This window comes from Oncorhynchus nerka, linkage group LG2, assembly GCF_034236695.1.
Source record: "Oncorhynchus nerka isolate Pitt River linkage group LG2, Oner_Uvic_2.0, whole genome shotgun sequence".
Classification (NCBI taxonomy): Eukaryota; Metazoa; Chordata; class Actinopteri; order Salmoniformes; family Salmonidae; genus Oncorhynchus; species Oncorhynchus nerka.
In genome coordinates this window covers 56,293,130-56,313,960 of record NC_088397.1, presented here as the reverse complement: position 1 = coordinate 56,313,960, position 20,831 = coordinate 56,293,130, and the positions used below count along the sequence as shown (strand labels likewise).

Below are 20,831 nucleotides of genomic sequence, written 5' to 3'. Positions count from 1 at the left end.
ACCCACTGGGAATGTGATGAAAGAAATAAAAGCTGAAATAAATCATTCTCTCTACTATTATTCTGATATTTCACACTCTTATAATAAAGCGGTGATCCTAAGTGACCTAAGACAGGGAATTTTTTACTGGGATTTAATGTAAGGAATTTGATTTGTAATGTATTTGGCTAAGATGTATGGAAACTGTGCACGAGGTTCAAGGCACGATGGCAGGGAGCACGGGGATGGGCCGCAGAGCCGCGCACAGAAGACCGACCGAGAGCATGAGGAAGGGAGGGGGGGGGGGGGGGGGGTAGTGGACCCCTACCCTGCCACACTGGCAACACTAAGGGGCATTGCACTTATCGTGGCGCTGACAAGGGAAACGTTCCCGCTGTTCTTAGTGCCAGTCTGCACATTCAAACTAAAATAATGTAACTAATAATGGCATCTTTATGCTTTCATTAATAAAATAATACTCTTTCAAAATGCCAATGTTTATTTAGTTATGGATCCATAATGAATTACTACGGGAATAAATATCACTGAATTACAGAAATATCCTCCAATCCTCTATACTGTATGTAATTATTGCCAGAGAGTCACGCCATATTTTATGATATACTGTAGGCGACATGAGTCTCACTAGTGTTGAGTAATGTGCTGTTAAAACCTCTTAAAGAGGCTGTGAATTTTTCCCGATTTTTGTTAAAAATCGCGCAAAATTTCAACGTCCTGCTACTGATGCCAGGAACATAGTATATGCATATGATTAGTATGTGTGGATAGAAAACACTCTGAAGTTTCTAAAACTGGTTAAATCATGTCTGTGACTATAACAGAACGTGTGTAGCAGGCAAACTCCCAAGGAAAACTGTTCACAAAAAACACAAACAAAATATCCCCCGCCAGTCTCTGAATTGTCTATGGCAAGGCAAAATAGATAGGGCCCAGTTTACAATGCCTACAGCTTCCACACCATGTCGCCAGTCTTGGCAATTGGGTTGAAGTTAATCCTTGGTGAAATGAAGAATAGGCACTTCCTGTCATCGGGTACACAGGAGGAAGTTTTGGAAGAGAGAATATCGACCAAGATTTCAAGACCTGCTGCTATTGAATACAGATCGCCCCGTGATCAATTTGATCGATTATTAACGTTTACTAATACCTAAAGTTGGATTACAAAAGTAGTTTGAAGTGTTTTGTCAAAGTTTATAGGCAACTTTTTTAATAAAAAAAAATGACGTTGCGTTTTGGAAAGGTGCTTTTTCCTGGATCAGACGGGCTTCATAAATGGACATTTTGGGTATACATGGACGGATTTAATTAAAAAAAAGACCCAATTGTGATGTTTATGGGACATATAGGAGTGCCAACAAAGAAGCTCGTCAAAGGTAATGAATGTTTTATATTTTATTTCTGCGTTTTGTGTAGCGCCGGATACGCTAATTCTTTTGTTTACGTCCCCTTTGGGTATTTCGGGGGTTGCATGCTATCAGATAATAGCTTCTCATGCTTTCGCCGAAAAGCATTTAAAAAAGCTGACATGTTGGCTAGATTCACAACGAGTGTAGCTTTAATTGAGTACCCTGCATGTGTGTTTTAATGAAAGTTTGAGTTGTATCGAGTACTATTAGTTGTCACTCTGAAATTTCCGCTGATGTTGATGCCTGTACAGGGACAGCAGCCATAAAGTGAGGTAGGTCTTATTTATTTAGAAAGCATATTGAAGTGAACTATTTTAGCACCGTTTTGCGCTGCTCTGAGACAAGAACGGGGGTTGCTCTTGATAATTCAATGAGATTTTTATTTTCACTGAATCTCCGTCTGGGTATTGGTTAGACTAGAATTAGAAAATTAGGGTGTAGAAATGTTATGCTCTTAGTGTAACCTTTATTTAACTAGGAAAGTCAGTTAACCTCTTACCTCTACCTGGGACGCTTGCGTCCCAACTAGAGCTCTGGAAATGCAAATGCGCTACGCTAAATGCTAATAGTATTAGTTAAAACTCAAAAGTTCATTAAAATACACATGCAGGGTATCAAATTAAAGCTACACTCGTTGTGAATCCAGGCAACAAGTCAGATTTTTAAAATGCTTTTCGGCGACAGCATGAGAAGCTATTATCTGATAGCATGCACCAATACACTACAACAGAAAAGCACAGCAGGGGACGTAAACAAAATAATTAGCATTTCGGCGTTACACAAACCGCACAATAAAATAGAAAACAGTCATTACCTTTCACCATCTTCTTTGTTGGCACTCCTAGATGTCCCATAAACACTATTGGGTCTTTATTTCGATTAAATCGGGCCATATAAAGCCAAGATATCGTTATATGTAGACTGTGTGATAAACGAAAAAAACAGCGATTTCACAACGTAACGTCATTTTTTTTAAATTCAAAAAGTAGACGATAAACTTTCACAAAACACTTCGAAATACGTTTGTAATGCTACTTTAGGTATTAGTAAACGTTAATAAGCGATAAAAATCATCCGTAGGCGATGTACATATCATTAGCTGTCGTCTTGGAAAAAATTTCAGGAGAGAGCTCTTCCGGAATGATCTGGGCGGAGACCGGAGGTACGTCGTGCCCCTCTTTCGGTTCAACCAAGAATCAAAGAGGATTAAATTCACAAGATACTCGACTGCATGGGGATGCTGTGGGAGTTGAATGCTCGGTCTTATCTAATTCGGCTCACTGTTAACAATTGCTGGAAGTGGCGCAAGGATATTTATTTCCATTTTCTGTGATCAGGTTTTCCTGCGCTTTCCGATGTAACGCACGTTATGTAATAGCCACAGTCGTGATTTAACCAGTTTTAAAAACGTCCGAGGGTTTCCTATACACACATTCTAACCATATGAACGTACTATATTCCTGGCATGAGTAGCAGGGCGCTGAAATGTTGCGCGATTTTTAACAAAATGTTCAAAAAAGTAGAGGGTAGGAGCAACTAGTTAAGAAGAAAATCTTATTTACAAGGACAGCCTACTCCTTCCTCCCCATCAGGGAATTGAACCCCGGTCTCCCGCGTGCCCGCATTCTCTAGTACAGCCACTATTGAAGGCTATCAAATGCTTCTCAAAGATGCCTTCTGGTGGTCAAACTAGCACTAACTAGCATTAATGATATCAGTGGTTCACACATATAATTCTGCGGCACTATGCAAGCTGCGCCGCAGTACGCAGCAACTTTTAAAGGAGGAACCACTGTAACAACGCCCAATGTAGAATGCAGAGCACAGAGAAATTGATAGACTTATTTTCACACAAACACACATACACACACACACACACAATGAGCCCCCAAACTGATTGCCAGATAGCCAGTATCTGGCAGACCTGGAGAGTGGATGTATCACTCGGGGTGGTTATCGTGATGAGGTATCCTGTTCAAAAGTGAGGCTTCCCTCTATGGTGATAACCTTAAAGCTCATCTCCTCTCCTGCCAAGTTACACAACCCCACCAGGCTGCGTATCCACACAACATCAAGGCAGTCTACTGGCTAATAGCAGCCTCACTGTTTACAGAGAACAAATCAATACACACAATAACTACTAGTTCTGGGCGATAAATTGACAATTATTTTGTGCTAAAAGATATATTGCAATAAAAAACATTTTGGGGGAGGTGCACAGTTACTCTCCATTAGCTCTATTTTTACACCATGTCAAAGAAATTGGCATGATATATTATCCTACGTTTGGTTACCAGGTGACCCAGCACATGATTTATAAGATGATATAATGCTGCTTCAGAAAAATACCCGTATTTTAAACATTCATTTAGTTATGCATTTATTTCTGATTTTAAATGTAAAAGTATTTCATACCAAGTTCTTCTCCACTAGTATATTGGTGTTTGTTAAAAGCAGCGTATTATTTGCTTCAAACACAATCAAAATGTCGGCCTGTGACTTTTTGCTCAAAATAAATACCGATGGCGAGATGGCCTCAACACTGCAGCCCTGTCCATACATTTAGGTTGGTGGCTTTCACCACTTTTGCCCCACCATCTGTTGTGGTGCACACCTGCTTCTCCTTTGGCTGATCCCAGGCTGCTAGCGAGTCCTGCAGCCCCTGGCCCCTGACCCCTGACCTGGGCTATTATCTCCCCAGTGTGTTCCTCTGGAAAGTAGGCAGTCTGCTCTGCTAGCACCTGCTGCACAGCTTCCAGTCGACATGGATGTAGCGCAGTGTCAATGACATATAGGGCTCCCATTGTTGATGTGAAATAGTGCACCTGTTTCAGATCCGATGCTGTCCTGTACGTGGCATTTCGTATTTCTTGTCCAGAGTGTGAACCATCTTCTTGAACCCACTTTGTTCAACTGTTGAATTTGGGGCTGTGTCTTTTGCGATGTGGTACGTTATGGCACCTGTTATTTCATTCCATCGGTGAGTGTGTTGGATAGGGAGTTGTGTGTGCAAACGATTATTGTCATGACGCTTGTTGGCATAGTTTTTCTTTGCCATGCATTCGTCATGTTGTGTTACAAATGGAGGAAACGTTGCTTCTGTTACCTTGAGTGTTTGCTACAGTTCAAGCACATTGCCTCACCCTGCTCGTTGTCACTAGGTTTAAAACCAAAATAAGCCCAAACAACTGACACAGCGTCCTTCTTTGGCAGTTATTGTTCTTGGATTTCTGGGACAGCATTTTCTTTGTCTCCATTCATTTCCCCCCACTAATGAACGAGGCTACTCAGTTACACTCAGTTACACCAGCTCTGTCAAGAGGAATGGGACAAAATTCACCCAAATTATTGTGGGAAGCTTGTGGAAGGCTACCCAAAACATTTGACTCAAGTTAAACAATTTAAAGGAAATGCTACCAAATACTAATTGAGTGTATGTACATTTCTGACCCACTGGGAATGTGATGAAAGAAATAAAAGCTGAATTATATCATTCTCTCTACTATTAGCCAAATGTATTTGGCTAAAGTGTATGTGAACTTGCGAATTCAAATGTATGCAAAATTTCTTCGGTATGAGTTAGCAAGTTGTCGGTAATTTCCGGTTTATCGTCCTAGCTCTAATAACTGAAGCCGTTTATCAATCAACTGACCCCCTTCAAGGAGAGCTCATGTGTGTGGACATCTCTGCCTGTGTATGCGTGTGTATACATCGCTGTCAGTGAATGTGCGTGTGTCTCAGTCAGCGTGTGTGTGTGTGTGTGTGTGTGTGTGTGTGTGTGTGTGTGTGTGTGTGTGTGTGTGTGTGTGTGTGTGTGTGTGTGTGTGTGTGGTGATTAGATTGTTCTCCTCTAGCTGTAGCACGTATTAATTAAATGATGTCGGTTGCCATACAGAACAAATTGTCCCTATCGGCTCACGTGAGCTCTCAGGGCAGCGGCTCCCATTGCCTTTACGGCTCACCCTCGCACCTTGATTGAAATAGATTGTGGTAGTAACATCTATCATTACAGTTTTATTGGCTTATTTACAGTCTACATGCTCAGTGATTCACCGTACGCTCATTCAGATACACACGTGTGAGCAGAGCAGACCCAGGCCCAGCATCGCTCTCAGAGGTTTAATACTTACTGGAGCAAGCATTACTAATGTAACAGGAAGTTTACTTCTGATTAACTCAGCCACGGTGTACAGTACATTAAGGAGAGGCAGTGTCTTTTAGGTGATGGAGGAGTGTTTTGTCTTTCATTTAGGTGACTCTCCATTCCTCACTGTATCAATTATCTCAATTATAATGTCACAGTGCTGCTACCAGTTCAGCAGAGTTCAACCTTAATGAGAAATGAGCTCCAGATTTTAACAGAGAAAAGGAATTCCTACAATTGTGCACTTGTTGGTGTTAGCCATTCGTTAAATAGTGAATTGAGGAGGAGGCAAGGCCTGGTACTGTAATCGGGTTTTGGCCCTCCAGCCAGGCTAGTTGTTGATGAAGCGGGACGGCCTAGACACTTTGTCTCTGCTTCCTCTCTCTGTCACCAGTCACCTTGGTTACAGCGGGACATTCGTCAGCTTGAAGAATCGACTGCCACCGACGTCACCATCCTCAGAAACAAGATGGAGCACTTTAAGTTGATATCGCCGCAAAATACGCTTCTCTTAATTGATCGGAGTTGCCATTTTTACGTGGGAATACATATAATAAAAGTCCAAAAGCCGTAAGCACACAGCTATTCTTTAGCACTCATGTCACTGAGAAGGGAAATGCATGTGCATCAGGGCTGTTGGATGGATGATAGCAAGATGAGATGTCATGTGGCTCTGGCCTGGTCTTTCTGCCGTGTCTCTATGGTGTCGTTTGCCTGAGTCAGACTGCCTGCATGGGGAGAGGGACTGTGCTGTGGTACTGGCCATGTACCACAGCACAGTACAGTACAATGGTACTGGGCCGTGTAGGAACAGACACAGCATGTAACCCCATGGAGAAGGTCCCCAGGGGACAGAGTTGCAGGCTTTAACAGACAATTATTAATAATGAAACTATAATTCCCATGGTCACGCTCTCCATCTTTCTCTTTCTGCCTCCCTCCCTTTCTCTTTTTCTCCCTAACCCCCCCCCCCCGTCCCCCCCGTCCCCGTCTCTATCTTTGAAGCAATCTCTCTCCCTCTGTCGTTCTTGGCAGAGGGCTGTCTTAGGTAGGCAGATTTGGCGCATGGCTCTGCTTAAATAAACCCCCAGTGCAGATACAGTCATTCAGAGCTCTCTGTGGTTTGCCATCTGCCAAAAACATGATTTTCTTTTTTAAGAAAAGAGGTGCAGTGGGAGAGAACTCAAAGGATTGTGGTAGATGTACGATGCCTCACACAGTGAGTGCGAACAGAGGAACAGAGGAAGACAGTGGGTGGTTACGACACATCAGAGTGGGAGTTAACGGAGGTGGCTGAGACCTGGGGCCTCATTTATCGAAGGTGCGTGCGTACCATAAAAGACTCTAAACCTTGGGTGCACTATTTTTTCCCCCGCAAAAGTTGGTATTTATCCATTTTGAACTTGACGGTAAAGTGTGCGTATCGTCGCGCAAAACTCCGACCATGCTTTCGTACAACTTCTATTGGTTGATCAATTGTATTCCAAGCAAATATTGTTATTTTGAAGTGAATTATAAAAATGGTTGATTAATAAAAACAGTATAGCGTACGCCTAATGATAAAACAGATGGTGAGGAGTCCATGTGGCAGCATGTGTTTCTTGTACTTGTGTTAGATAGGCCTAAATCATGATCACATTGCAGGACATGTCTGCTTTGTGACATGACTGGTTTATTGGTTTATTCCCGCTACACAACCATTATTAGCCTACCATTTATCCATCGCTCATTCAATAGCCAAACGTGCTCGAAAGTAAATAGACTGGTAGCCAATTTAAAATATTTGACAGTATGTGCAGGCTACAGTATTGCTGTGTGATAGAATCACAACATCATAGCCTATTTAAACTCAGAGCCAATACCAAGGCAGGAGATAAAAAAAACTAAATCTATTGATGAACAAAATATTAAACAACAATTCATATGTTCCATAGTAGTAACACCACGAGTTGAGTTTTTACCAAAAAGTTCTATTTTGGTTTCATCTGACCATATGACATTCTCCCAATCTTCTTCTGGATCATCCAAATGCTCTCTAGTAAACTTCAGACGGGCCTGGACATGTACTGGCTTAAGCAGGGGGACACGTCTGGCACTGCAGGATTTGAGGCGTAGTGTGTTACTGATGGTAGGCTTTGTTACTTTGGTCCCAGCTCTCTGCAGGTCATTCACTAGGTCCCCCTGTGTGGTTCTGGGATTTTTGCTCACCGTTCTTGTGATCATTTTGACCCCAACGGGGTGAGATCTTGCGTGGAGCCCCAGATCGAGGGAGATTATCAGTGGTCTTGTATGTCTTCCATTTCCTAATAATTGCTCCCACAGTTGATTTCTTCAAACCAAGCTGCTTACCTATTGCAGTTTCAGTCTTCCCAGCCTGGTGCAGGTCTACAATTTTGTTTCTGGTATCCTTTGACAGCTCTTTGGTCTTGGCCATAGTGGAGTTTGGAGTGTGACTGTTTGAGGTTGTGGACAGGTGTCTTTTATACTGATAACAAGTTCAAACAGGTGCCATTAATACAGGTAACGAGTGGAGGACAGAGGAGCCTCTTAAAGAAGAAGTTACAGGTCTGTGAGAGCCAGAAATCTTGCTTGTTTGTAGTTGACTAAATACTTATTTTCCACCATAATTTGCAAATAAATTCATTAAAAATCCTACAATGTGATTTTCTGGATTATTTTTCTCATTTTGTCTGTCATAGTTGAAGTGTACCTATGATGAATATTACAGGCCTCTCTCATATTTTTAAGTGGGAGAACTTGCACAATTGGTGGCTGACTAAATACTTTCTTGCCCCACTGTATGTATAAATCCTAAGAATTTGTTGTGGAAGCAAATCCAAGTATGCCAGAATTTACTCAGAAATGTACACATGGTTGAAAAATTAAGACCATGGACTTAGTGGGTCAGTGAAGAACAAAGGAGTGCCTTGGGAGGGTGAGGAAGGAAGGAAGGAAGGAAAGAAGGTAGCAGGGAAGGTTGCACCTGTAACTGTTAGGTTAGTCTCTGATGCTATTTACAATGATGTCCTGCAGGAGGGGTCTTCCTCGTCTCTCCATGTGGGGAGAAAAGGAAAGGACACCATGGGAAGTGTGTTGAAGCTCAGTGTGGGGCTTTGTCCCAATACTTAAAGATGGCTTCCTTTCCTTGTCTCCCCCTGCTGAGTGCCAGGAAAAAGATAGCAATCCTGTTTTTAACACTCCTTTCAACCTTTCTGTGAGATGAAATAATGACGTAGGGTAATGATGTGTATTTTTGCATCTTCCTCCAGCTCTCAGTAGTGCTAATCACAGTCATTTTCTCCCTACTTTACCTGCTGCTCTGCTGCTCACAGACATGGACTATCTGTCACCCCATTTCAGCTGTGTTTTAAAACCATATTCTGAGTGCCTGAGTGCGTGCCTGTTTGGCTAGCTGTATGACCTACATAGTTATAGAGTCCATTGACGTCATGTGTTTTGCTCCTCCGGCTCAGGTCAAACAGACTTCTGATTGACTCTGATTGTTCTCACCATACGAGATTGTACTCACTCTACAAGAAATTGACTTCCCCCCTCTCTCTCCTCTCTCTCTCTCTCTCTCTCTCTCTCTTTCTTTCTTTCTTTCTCTTTCTCTCTCCTCTCTCTCCCCTCTCTATCCTCCCTCCCTCTCTCCCCCCTCTCTATCCACTCTCTCTCCCTCTCTCTCTGCCCTCCATTCTCTTTCTGTAACTACTGTTTTCTGTCTTTCTTGGGTGAAAGTATCAGAGGGTGTTGAATAAATGTTAGATTTCAATGTATTAGATATAACCCAGGTTCTAATGTGTGTCTCCTGCTCCTCTCTCCTCTCCTGTTGTCAGGTGGGACTGAAGGACAACCCAGCAGTGGACCCCATTATCCATGGCCTGAGGGGCGTAGTCCATCATGGTGAGTGACACTTCCATCACCCAATCATTCCAGGAGGGACTATGAATTGACCAGTCATTGACCAACATTTGTTCATTGAGGATAACAACATTATTTTTGCAAGGTTGCAGGTAACACCGTAATATCTCCTTTTCACTCGTGTTTCAGTAATTGGGTAGTCCATTTTTTTTGCAACTGCCTAATTATCGAACATACCCCGGGTTGCCCCCAGGAGTCCCGACAGACAAAATAAACTATTAGGAATATTAATATTGGTTCTGCCCACAATTTTTAGCAGATCTGCAAGATACAATTCAAGCCTTGTCTGGATGAGACCAGAGGGATATGGGTGTGTCCTTGGTGTAGTGATTATAGTTGGGTAATTGTTTGAACTCTGATATGAGATAAAGCTGCTAAATCTGACAGGAATTGTGTTATAAGGGTGAAGGCTTAAGGCACTCGACAGGCTAAGATAAAGACTACTCTGATCTTTGATTCACTGAGCTCTCACTGATGTAGAAGGACTGTGTAACTTTGAAATACTAATACAATAAGAATTTGTCTTACAGACAGAGCTATATATCTGTATCGTAAAACAATGCAGAACTATATTGCAAGATGGTGATGATGATGGTAATGACAGTAATGATGATGATGATACAATCTTCGTCGTCACGTTATTTTTTTGTGCAACCAGTGAAAGCCATCATCATCAATATCATAATTATCCTCCCCGTCAATTTCACAATGACAGTCACCATGACAGTCACAATGATAGTCCCGTTGCCTTCGTGTCTTTGATGCCATGTGTTATTGCTGAGGGCTCTGGCGGTGTCCTGTGGTGAGAGGGTGGAGATATGATTGGACGAGAGAGGAGGAGAGAGGGAGTGTGACTGGAAACGGGAAATGGGAGGGAACGTGAGGGAGGACAGGACAGAGGGAGTGTGATGATGGCAGTATAAAGGAGGAGAGGAGAAGGGGAGGTCGTGTGAATGGAGAGAACAGAACAGAAGGGAGTGTGTGTGACGGGAGAAGAGAGGGAGGAAGAGCTAAGGCTGGGAGAGAGGAGGCAGACTGTGGCGTGCCCAGGGCCAGGCAGCGTGACGGGGGGTGAGATATGCACTGTCTTTATCCGAGACAGATATGACCGTGGGGTCCCCCGCCTCCCTCATCTCCCCCTTTCCTCCCCCGCTGACAGGCCTGTCTCTTGCTGTCTCCCAGTTGTGAATGGAGAGATGTATTTTAAGCTCTGCCGCCCCCAGACAGGGAGGGGACAGGCACGGAGGGAGGGAGATTCTCAAGATTTATGGATTTGAATTAAGCATTCTCATACACACACATACTCACAAACTCACACACAAACTTCCAGCAAACAAATAGCAAAACACATGCTAAATTCTACACAATTATTCCTTCCAACACAGTGTTTCCCCTATCTTCATTTAGCAGCGCCACACCTCCACTGCTAATCGTTGGCGCCACTGAAAAACATAAATACTATTATTATTAGTTATTTTTATTCTGCCGAGACATTTAATATCACAGGGACAAGTTACAACAAGTTACATATCTTCCTCAGATTCTCATCAGATCGTTTCAGAAACCTCCAATGTAACTACACTGAACACAAATAATTATGCAACAATTTCTAAGATTTTACTGAGTTACAGTTCATTAGACCCTAATCTATGGATTTCACATGACTGGGAATACAGATATACATCTGTTAGTCACATATACCAACAAAACAAAAAGAGGGGCGTGGATCAGAAAACCAGTCAGTATCTGGTGTGACCACCATCTGCCTCATGCAGCGCGACACATCTTCTTCGCATAGAGAAATGAACATTCAATTCTCTGGCAACAACCCTGGTGGACATTCCTGCAGTCAGCATGCCAATTGTACGTTCCCTCAAAACATGAGACATTTGTGGCATTGTGTTGGGTTCAGGAAGGATCACATAATTCCATCCAGGTCAGTAGGAAGGAACAGACAATGTATTATACTCTTGAGCACACATTCCATAACTGCAGGTGGCAGTAAATCCTCAAATTGGCTTTAAACCAGTTCAAACAACACACTCCAGGTGGCAGTGTGGACCCTTTCAGTGTGTTTTCCCATCTCATGGAAGTAGTGGAAGAAGAACATTGACTACTTCAAAGTGGAGATGGGCTCAATAGCACTACCCATGCTCACAGACGCCATAATGGGACAGATACTTTGTTGCGTTTTCTAACCATCTCTATGAGCCAACCCTATTAATAGATGAATGTAAAGATTGTCAGCTATGAAACAGTAATGTTACTCTAGATCAATCATCTCTGGGGTTAGTATAGAATTGTCTGGTGATGTCATTGGGTTCAAGAGATAAAATGAAACAAAAGAAGAGAACATCATTTAATTTTCAAGCATTCCTGTCAGAATGCCCCAGAAGTGACCTTCTCACAGTCGTCCAACAACACCCCCCCCCCCCCCCCCACCAACCTTTCTCACAATCGTTGCCACCACTGCTGAAATAAATCCTCACACTGCAACACATCCTATCCCGTTCCCTGGGATCCATCCACACGTAGACGCACAAACCAACACTTGTTAGAAGTGTCAGAGGAAGATTTGTTGTGAGAACGTTGTGAAGCCATCCACTGTTTTCAATGGCTCTGTGTGTTTCCTGTGGCTCAAAGGAAGGCCTTTTAATTGTATTATGAATGTGGCGGCGACGGAGCTCATTCCTCTGCTATTTTATTAAGCACAGGGCCTGTGGAACAGGAAATCTGTCTGCTCAAGTAATCATCCATTAGGTTACTTAGTCTTAATATTTAATTATACGTCAAGGGCCGGTACAGAATCTAGGCGCAAAGACACGTCCTCAGGACACATATCAGGAGACGCCGAGTGCTTACAGACACAGTTCTGAGTATCTGTGTGTTTGTGCTTGTGTGAGACCTTGCATGTGTACTGTATGTGTCTGTGTGTAGTTTACAGCTCAGATATCTCTTGTGCAGGAGATAGATGTTGCGAGTGGATTTAAGCTGGGGCCAGTCAACACATGCATGTACATTAAATGACGCCCAAGGCGTTGTCTGGCTTTAATCTTACCGGAACGATGAAAATCCTTTGTTCATTCATTTCCTATTTGAATAAACGCGATGAGTGCAGGAGACTCTGTAAGGTACACTCAGTACAGTGGGTGCCCATCTACACATGCAAATCATAGGCTACATTGGGTGCGTTCTCAGCCCTCTCTTGTACTCCCTGTTGATCCATGACTGCGTGGCCATGCGCGCCTCCAACTCAATCATCACATTTGCAGACGACACTACAGTGGTAGGCTTGATTACCAACGACGACGAGACGGCCTACAGGGAGGAGTTGAGGGCCCTTGGAGTGTGGTGTCAGGACAATAACGTGTCACTCAATGTCAACAAAACAAAGGAGATGATCGTGGACTTCAGGAAACAGCAGAGGGAGCATCCCCCCATCCACATCGACAGGACAGTAGTGGAGAAGGTGGAAAATTAAGTTCCTCGGCGTACACATCACGGACAAACCGAAATGGTCCACTCATACAGACAGCCAGGTGAAGGTGGTGCAACAGCTCCTCTTCAACCTCAGGAGGCTGAAGGAATTTGGCTTGTCACCTAAAACACTCACAAACTTTTACAGATGCACAATTTAGAGCATCCTGTCGGGCTGTATTACCGCCTGGTACGGCAACTGCTCCGCCCACAACCGTAAGGCTCTCCAGAGGGTAGTGAGGTCTGCACAACGCATCACAGGGGGCAAACTACTTGCCCTCCAAGACCCCTACAAGTCACAGGAAGGCCAAAACGATCATCAAGGACAACAACCACCCGAGCCACTGCCTGTTCACCCCGCTATCATTCAGAAGGTGGGGTCAGAACAGGTGCAGCAAAGCTGGTGACCGAGAGACTGAAAAACAATCTCCAGGCCATCAGACATCCGCCATCACCAACATAGAGTGGCTGCTGCCAACATACAGACTCAAATCTCTGGCCACTTTAATAAATGTAGTAATGGATTTAATAAAGGTATCACTCGTCACTTTAAATAACGCCATTTATTGATGTTTTCATATCCTAGATTACTCATTTCATATGTATATACTGTATTCTATACCATCTACTGCATCTTGCCTATGCCGCACGGCCATCGCTCATCCATGTATTTATATGTACATATTCTTATTCATCCTTTCCATTTGTGTGTATAAGGTAATCGTTGTGAATTTGTCAGATTACTTGTTAGATATTTCTGCACTGTTGGAACTAAAAGCACAAGCATTTTGCTACACTCGCATTAACATCTGCTAACCATGTGTATGTGACCAATACAATTTGATTTGATTTGAAATATGCCGTAAGCCACAGACTTTTGTCTGTCTGACGACGTGGGGATTTGAGCTGTGAAAAAGTACTGGGGCATAATATGAAGATTTAGGAGTGATTCAAGTATCTACTAATAAACACATCCCAGCTGTATGATACAGTGGTGTCTTAATGCTGGATATGACGGACGTAAAGGAGAGGGGGGCTGATGAGGTGACATACTGTACTCCCCTAACCCTGTACGTCATTGTATTCTCTTGCATGTACTGTATGTACAGTATATGTACATTGTCCAGTGTTAGCTCAGTGTTAGCTCATTGTTAGCTCAGTGAACCGTTCTTTCTCAGTGGTCTCCTGTGACAGTGCTGAAATGAACTCCCCGCTCCTCACTGGCATTACAAGTCCATTAATTCAGCGTCTCACAGTGGCTTTGAAGTCTCCACTGACTCTGCACTCTCCAACCCTGATTGGAAATGAATTTATAAAGGCTGAAATAGCTTAGTGTACAGTAGACTACAGTACAGCATGTGAACCTAGCTAGTGGTACAGCTGTGGTAGAAGCAGTAGTATAGTGCCTTCCCTGCTACTGTGCCTGCTTCTCTCTGTCCTCCATTCTCCAGCAGTGGCTTTAATCCCCCAGCTCTCCCATTCACGTCCAATCTGATGCGGCTTCGTGGTGCGTTGCTACCACGCTAAGCCCCTTTTTCACCCCTGCTCAATAGGATTCCCAGTTTAGTTATGTATTGAAAATGTGGGCCAGGAGGATTCATACAGCCATTTTGTTTTGTTTCCTCTCCACATCTTTGGAGGTTATTTACATTGTTGTCTCTATTTTTGAGGGGTTGTGGGTAGACTCCTCATTGTTGGTCATGAAAAGTTATGGCACAAGAGGTTTGCCTCTCTCTTTATCTCTATCCTGGGCAAAGTGTGGATACCATCGTTGTCTTTGACTGGTAAGCATTGCCATCACAAAAGGATTTTGGAAGGAAATGGGCGGATTGTCCTCAGTGGGATTGATCAGCTATAAGAGGGGAATTTTTGTGTCAATCTTGAGTCTTCCATTGGGTTCTGATGTAGCCTGGGACACTGGGGCCAGATTCAGTGGTTACACACAGCAGCTCTGTCTCAGGCCTGGTTGAATAATCCTTACGACTTACATCAGTACTAGAGGGTTATACCTAAATCCCCATGACCCTGTTTATTCCAATCAAAAAGGATATTTTCTCATTCACAAGCATCGTAGTATAGATATATACTACATGTTTATAGTGTCTGTATGTGATGTGACTGAATGGTCAATACTGATTCCTTGTGCTTGTTCTCCCACAGAGAAAGAAACCTTCCTGGAGCCCTTTGTTCTGAGGGATCTGTTGCCGTCATCGTTGGGTGGTTACTATCGCTACACAGGCTCTCTCACCACCCCACCCTGCAGCAAGGTGGTAGAGTGGATCGTCTTCAACAGACCTGTGTTCCTCTCCTACAAACAGGTGAGTCACTTCCTCTCTCTCTCTCTCTCTCTCTCTCTCTCTCTTTCTCTCTCTCTCTCTCTCTCACACACACACACAACACACTGACTTCTTTCCTCTGACTAATGGCCTCCCTCTTCCGGGAGCTGTAATTTTCTCACATACGTACCTAATGTGTGATGTTTGTATTTGTGACTGGGTTGAGACAAACATGGCTAGTAATGGGATGGTGCAGTTCCTGGCCTCGCTGGGTCCTTCTCTCCTCCCCAACAGTCCAGGGAACATTTGTCAAACTTACATTCTAATGAGGCCAAATGAGTTTACTTAAGAGTGCGGCTGGAAGAAGCCAAATGTGGAAGAAGTATTGGCTTTATATAAAAGGGGACACAGCAGGAGAGGAAGAGGGAAAGGGAGAGAAATAGATATTGGGAGAAAGAAGAGAAAAGAGAAAAAGAGAGATGGCTAGAGATGGAGAGGTAAAGAGAGAAAGAAGCAGAGGAAGAGGAGGAAAAGGACTGTGAGAGAGGGAATGTGTGGGCTGTGGTGTTGAGGGGTGGTCGAGCGTTGCCCCCTGTGAGCGTGCTCAGTGGCAGACCGCGTTTATCTGCCAAAGCTTAGTCAAGGACCAGACAGCTCAAAAGCTGTGGAGGAGAGGTGCTGGCTCTGGGCCCACGCAGAGATAGGTCACTCATACATAAAGCTTTGTACCAATTGAATATCACTACCTCACCGCTAGTCAGCTTCATATTCCCCTTACACACTGTCTGGCTAAATCACATACTGGCTGGCTAAATCACATACTGGCTGGCTAAATCACATACTGGCTGCTTCATAGAGCTGCTACATAGAGCTCAGCTGAAGACAAACCACCCATAAGCAACAGCATAACCTACTGCTGAATGCAAAATGGCACACTGGTACATAGGTCTATGCACCCTCAATAGCTAGCAGAAAGGTGGGCGGCCACAGTAGCTGCATGCACAGTACGGCAACAAGACTATCTACATACACTTAAAACCTGTTTAAAACCAGTATGACATCCACTGTCTGTATACAGCTAAAAAGAAAACGGTTATTCACACACACAGCCAGAAGAAGATAGGCACACCTTTGCTGTTATAAACTACTGTAAAATGAACACAGTTTCTAATGGGGGACATTTCCAATATTATGTAGATGGATCATTTAAAATGAGCAAATGTTATTTTACTCTTGAATACAATGATAAATGGCAGACATGTTTTACAATAGGGTGTTTATGGGAGCTCAAGGTGAATGGTGCTTCTTCACCAGAAGACAGCAGGTGTCTCGTAGCAGAGTAGAGGGGATTTGTCTGGTGTCATCCTCTGAATTAGAAGAGAGCAGAGAGGCAGAGTAGAGAAGATGAAAAGCAGCATGGAGGAACTCTGAGCCTGACCTTTCGGATTATTTGATTTTGCCTGAGATCCAGTCAACAATGAATAATGTTCTGGGATATATATGGAATATACAATGGGGGTTTTCACAGCACCTCTACAGAGCTTCCTGGTATAAGAAGTATTTTTTTAGACTCTCCTGAGAGGCGGAGACCTAGCTAGCTACCCGGGTCGACACATCAGAGGTGATGAAGAATCAGGGAGATGTTTGAGTCGTGTTGATGAATAGGACAGGGACTTACAGGGGCTCTATCCATCCAGGCAGCATGTCCTTCCTTCCTGTCACTTTGATCCTTTATCATTACCGTTCCTATCCTCCATCCTCTATCCTCCGGATGTTTACCCCTGACCATTAGTCAATCTTTTTTATTTGATTCAACTCGGCTTTGAAGTCTATTGTTACCACCTTCCCTGTCCTGAGGTTTGAAGAAAACATCATTGGCCAAGATGAAAGAACATGGAAAGAAGACAGTGCCCTCCCTCTCCCTTGTCTGTCTATGTCTTCATCTCTCTCCCTCCATCTCAGTCTTTTGTTCTTGATCAGTGGTGGAAGTAGGTCATTGGGAGTGACAGATGTAGCTTAAGGGTGGCTTTTAAAGCAGATCGATGCTCAGCTATTCCATAGCGACAGCTCCGCCTAAAATGCTTCCACTTGTAACATCTGGACTGTGTGAGTGTGTGTGTGTGTGTGTGTGTGCCACGCCAGGCCACTTAACCCTCTGCTCTCCCCATCACAGATGCCTTCCTCACTAGTCACAGAAGTGTGTGTGTGTGTGTGTGTGTGTGTGTGTGTGTGTGTGTGTGTGTGTGTGTGTGTGTGTGTGTGTGTGTGTGTGTGTGCGGCGTCACTCCTGGAAGGATTAGTCTCCAATCGCACTGTGATTTCCACACAAAGACAGAAATCCTCTGGCAGGCCTGGAAGAGATTTCAACCCGAATAAGCTGCTTTTTCAGGAGGGTGTTGCCATATTAGGGATTAGCAGATTCTAGTCTGATTAAGAGATTTGGTGGAGAGCAGCGTATTGCTTCGACACGGCCTGGCTTGAGCCTGTGCTGTCTGTGCCAGGGCTGGAGGTTACTGATGTTTAGCAGATCAGCCATGATGGCCAATGCAGCCTATAGAAGGGCTCAGCCTAAGGGACATCACATGTGGCCTGTCAAAGAATGGAAGATACGTTACTATTCTGCTGGAATACATCTTCCCTATAGTGTCAAATGAGAGAAATCTGTGGTGCACACACACACACACACACACACACACACACACACACACACCCTCCACAGCCACTGAAGGGGGTAGTCATTGAGCTGAGTATTCCCTCGGTCTCCAGTCTCAGTCTGCTTAGTAAACACACACAGAGCCGAGCAGACAGGGAAGTGTTCCAACCCCCTCTCTGTAACCATACCGACTGCTTGTTTATCCCACAACCTCACTCCCACTCCCTGACCAAATCACACACTGAGGAAATGAGACCCTCCCTCGCTACATCTCTCTTTCTCTATCCGCTTTTTTCTCACTCGAAATCGACTGTGTGTTTTTCACATGATCAGTCTCAGCTCATGTTGTTTCTGTAGCCGTTAGCGTGTCATCATGATGTTGACGGACAGACTTTGCACTCATCATCTTAAGCAGCTCTTAAACCACTCGGCAGATTATTGTGATTATTTCCTGGGTCCCTGCTCCTGGTCAGATAGTGGTTATTCTGTGGTGGTGGTTGTTCTTCTCTGGGCTGAGGAGAGGAGAGGAGGGGGACAGCTGTTCATGTTTTTCTGTTTGCTTCATGAACGCTATTCCCCTGATTAGGCTGGGCTAGCTTGGCCCTTCACGCCTCTTAGACTCTCAGCTAGGAACAAGATTACAGCATTACATATGTATGGGCAAAGGAAAATAGGATCTCACTGGGCATTGGCTGCTTGAAAGATGCCATGAACAAAACAAATCAGCTCATGAATTCAATTTTCCAGTTCACATGATGTCAGAGGTTTCAATATCCTCAACATGTATTATGGTCATTTCTCTCCTCCTTAAGGTGTGTGTTTTTCCGTCTTCCTCTCTCTATCTCTCTCGATCTCTCTCTTTCTCTACCTCTCTCTTTCTCTACCTCTCTCTTTCTTTCTTTATTTTAGCTGGAGGCGTTCTACTCCATCTTCACCACAGAGCAGCAGGACCATGTAAAGTCTGTGGAATACCTGAGGAGCAACTTCCGGCCAATCCAGAGCCTAGACAACCGTGACGTCTTCAAGTCCGCAGTCAGAGACGCCTGGCTACCTGACCTGATGGACAGCCTGGGCAACCCGTACGGAACGGAGGCATCCAAAGGTAAGGCAAGACCACACACATGATCTGATACTGCCCATCGTGGTTCCAGTCCAATCCACATGCTGCTTATTCAAAGTAACACCAAGGTGAATAGCATAAAATGTGTTCATTTTTAGACATTTAAGGAGACTTTTGAGTAAAATTGTATTCAAAGATAGGGGCACATTGTTGCTCTCCGGTGAACACTTGCTCATACCAAGATATGAATGCCTCAGAATCCCTGAGGTACAATCCAACATATCCTGACTCTGCCATTCTGGAATGTTCTCTGCTGGTTTGGGACAAACAAGGAGTGTTTCTCCCCTACCATACGGTACTGGGAGGCCCACGAGTGGCCAGTCTTTTACTGGCTCATTACTGGTTCCAGTACAACATGTCTCCCTACACAGCACGGAGTGTGGTTACCACACTTTCACGTCTCCTGCGACCCTCTCACACAGTCAGCTAGCATCTGTCCGAACTGCATGACCACACCATTCTGGCTGCTTGCCGTCCCCATCGTTTAGTTTTAATGTCAATATAGAAAATGAAGACACACACATTCCCCCAACACACACACAAACACTGTACATGCACCTACGCACATTACTGTAATGTACACAGACAATAAGAAGTGTGTCCTTGAAAGCTGCTGTTGTGCACATTTTCTGGGGGCGCATCCGTCAGGCTGAGGGGAGAAATGAACAGAACAGGAGAGGAGAAGAGAGGAGGGGAGCAGAGTGAAGACAGGCAGACTAACGGTGGGCCTGTAGAGGGACCTGCCATATGCCACCTATTCACTCTACTCCACAGCCCCTGCTGCATTACAGACAATGTGTGTGTGTGTGTGTGTGTGTGTGTGTGTGTGTGTGTGTGTGTGTGTGTGTGTGTGTGTGTGTGTGTGTGTGTGTGTGTGTGTGTGTGTGTGTGTGTGTGTGTGTGTGCGTGAGCGTGCGTGCGTGCGTATATGCGTGCACTTCAGTGCTTCCAAAACTGTACGACACCAAGAAAGCACAATCACAATGTGCTAGCATCATGCTTCCTCAAGGAGCCCAGTAGAAAGGGAACGTTCCAATCCAGCACTCTTCCTCATAGCTCATTGTGTGTCACAACTGACAAATGACACAATTCCATCAAATGAAGAACAGACTGCAGCCTTTCTCTACCTCCAGCTCGATGTGTTGCCGGACCCGTGTGCCTGTCACCTCTGTGAAAGCGATCAGGCTGAAAATGAATTTTGCTCTAGGTTTTTAAGTGCAGGTGTGTGTGTGTGTGTGTGTGTGTGTGTGTGTACATGTGTGTGTACATGTGTGTGTACATGTGTGTGTACATGTGTGTGTACATGTGTGTGTGTGCATCCTTTGCTCCATCCCCTCTGCCCTTGAGACACAAAGGGGAATGGTATGCAACAGTGCCTTGCAAATCAAATCAAATTGATTTAGAAAGCCCTTCTTACATCAGCTGATATCTCAAAGTGCTGTACAGAAACCCAGCCTAAAACCCTAGGAAAAACTCCCTAGAAAAGCCAGAACCTAGGAAGAAACATAGAGAGGACCCAGGCTATGAGGGGTGGCCATCTTCTGGCTATGCCAGGTGGCAATTATAACAGAACATGGCCAAGATGTTCAAATGTTCATAGATGACCAGCAGGGTCAAATAATAATAATCACATTGGTTGTCAAGGGTGCAACAGGTCAGCACCTCAGGAGTAAATGCTTTTCAAAACTATTCCTTGCAAAAGTATTCATCCCCCTTGGCGTTTTTCCTATTTTGTTGCATTACAACCTGTAATTTAAATGATTTTTATTTAAATTGATTTTTATTTGGATTTCATGTAATGGACATACACAAAATAGTCCAAATTGGTGAAGTG

At 44.1% G+C, this 20,831-nt stretch overlaps 1 protein-coding gene across 1 annotated transcript in view; it reads left to right on the top strand.

Annotated features, from left to right (window-relative positions):
* LOC115138350 (receptor-type tyrosine-protein phosphatase gamma-like) overlaps nucleotides 1-20,831 on the top strand; it is a 263,743-nt gene that overhangs the window by 205,572 nt on the left and 37,340 nt on the right. The window contains exons 6-8 of the mRNA XM_029675127.2: nucleotides 9,387-9,453; nucleotides 15,109-15,266; nucleotides 18,787-18,979. Of these exons, the coding sequence (XP_029530987.2) occupies nucleotides 9,387-9,453; nucleotides 15,109-15,266; nucleotides 18,787-18,979 (418 nt within the window). The remainder of the gene's footprint in view (nucleotides 1-9,386; nucleotides 9,454-15,108; nucleotides 15,267-18,786; nucleotides 18,980-20,831) is intronic.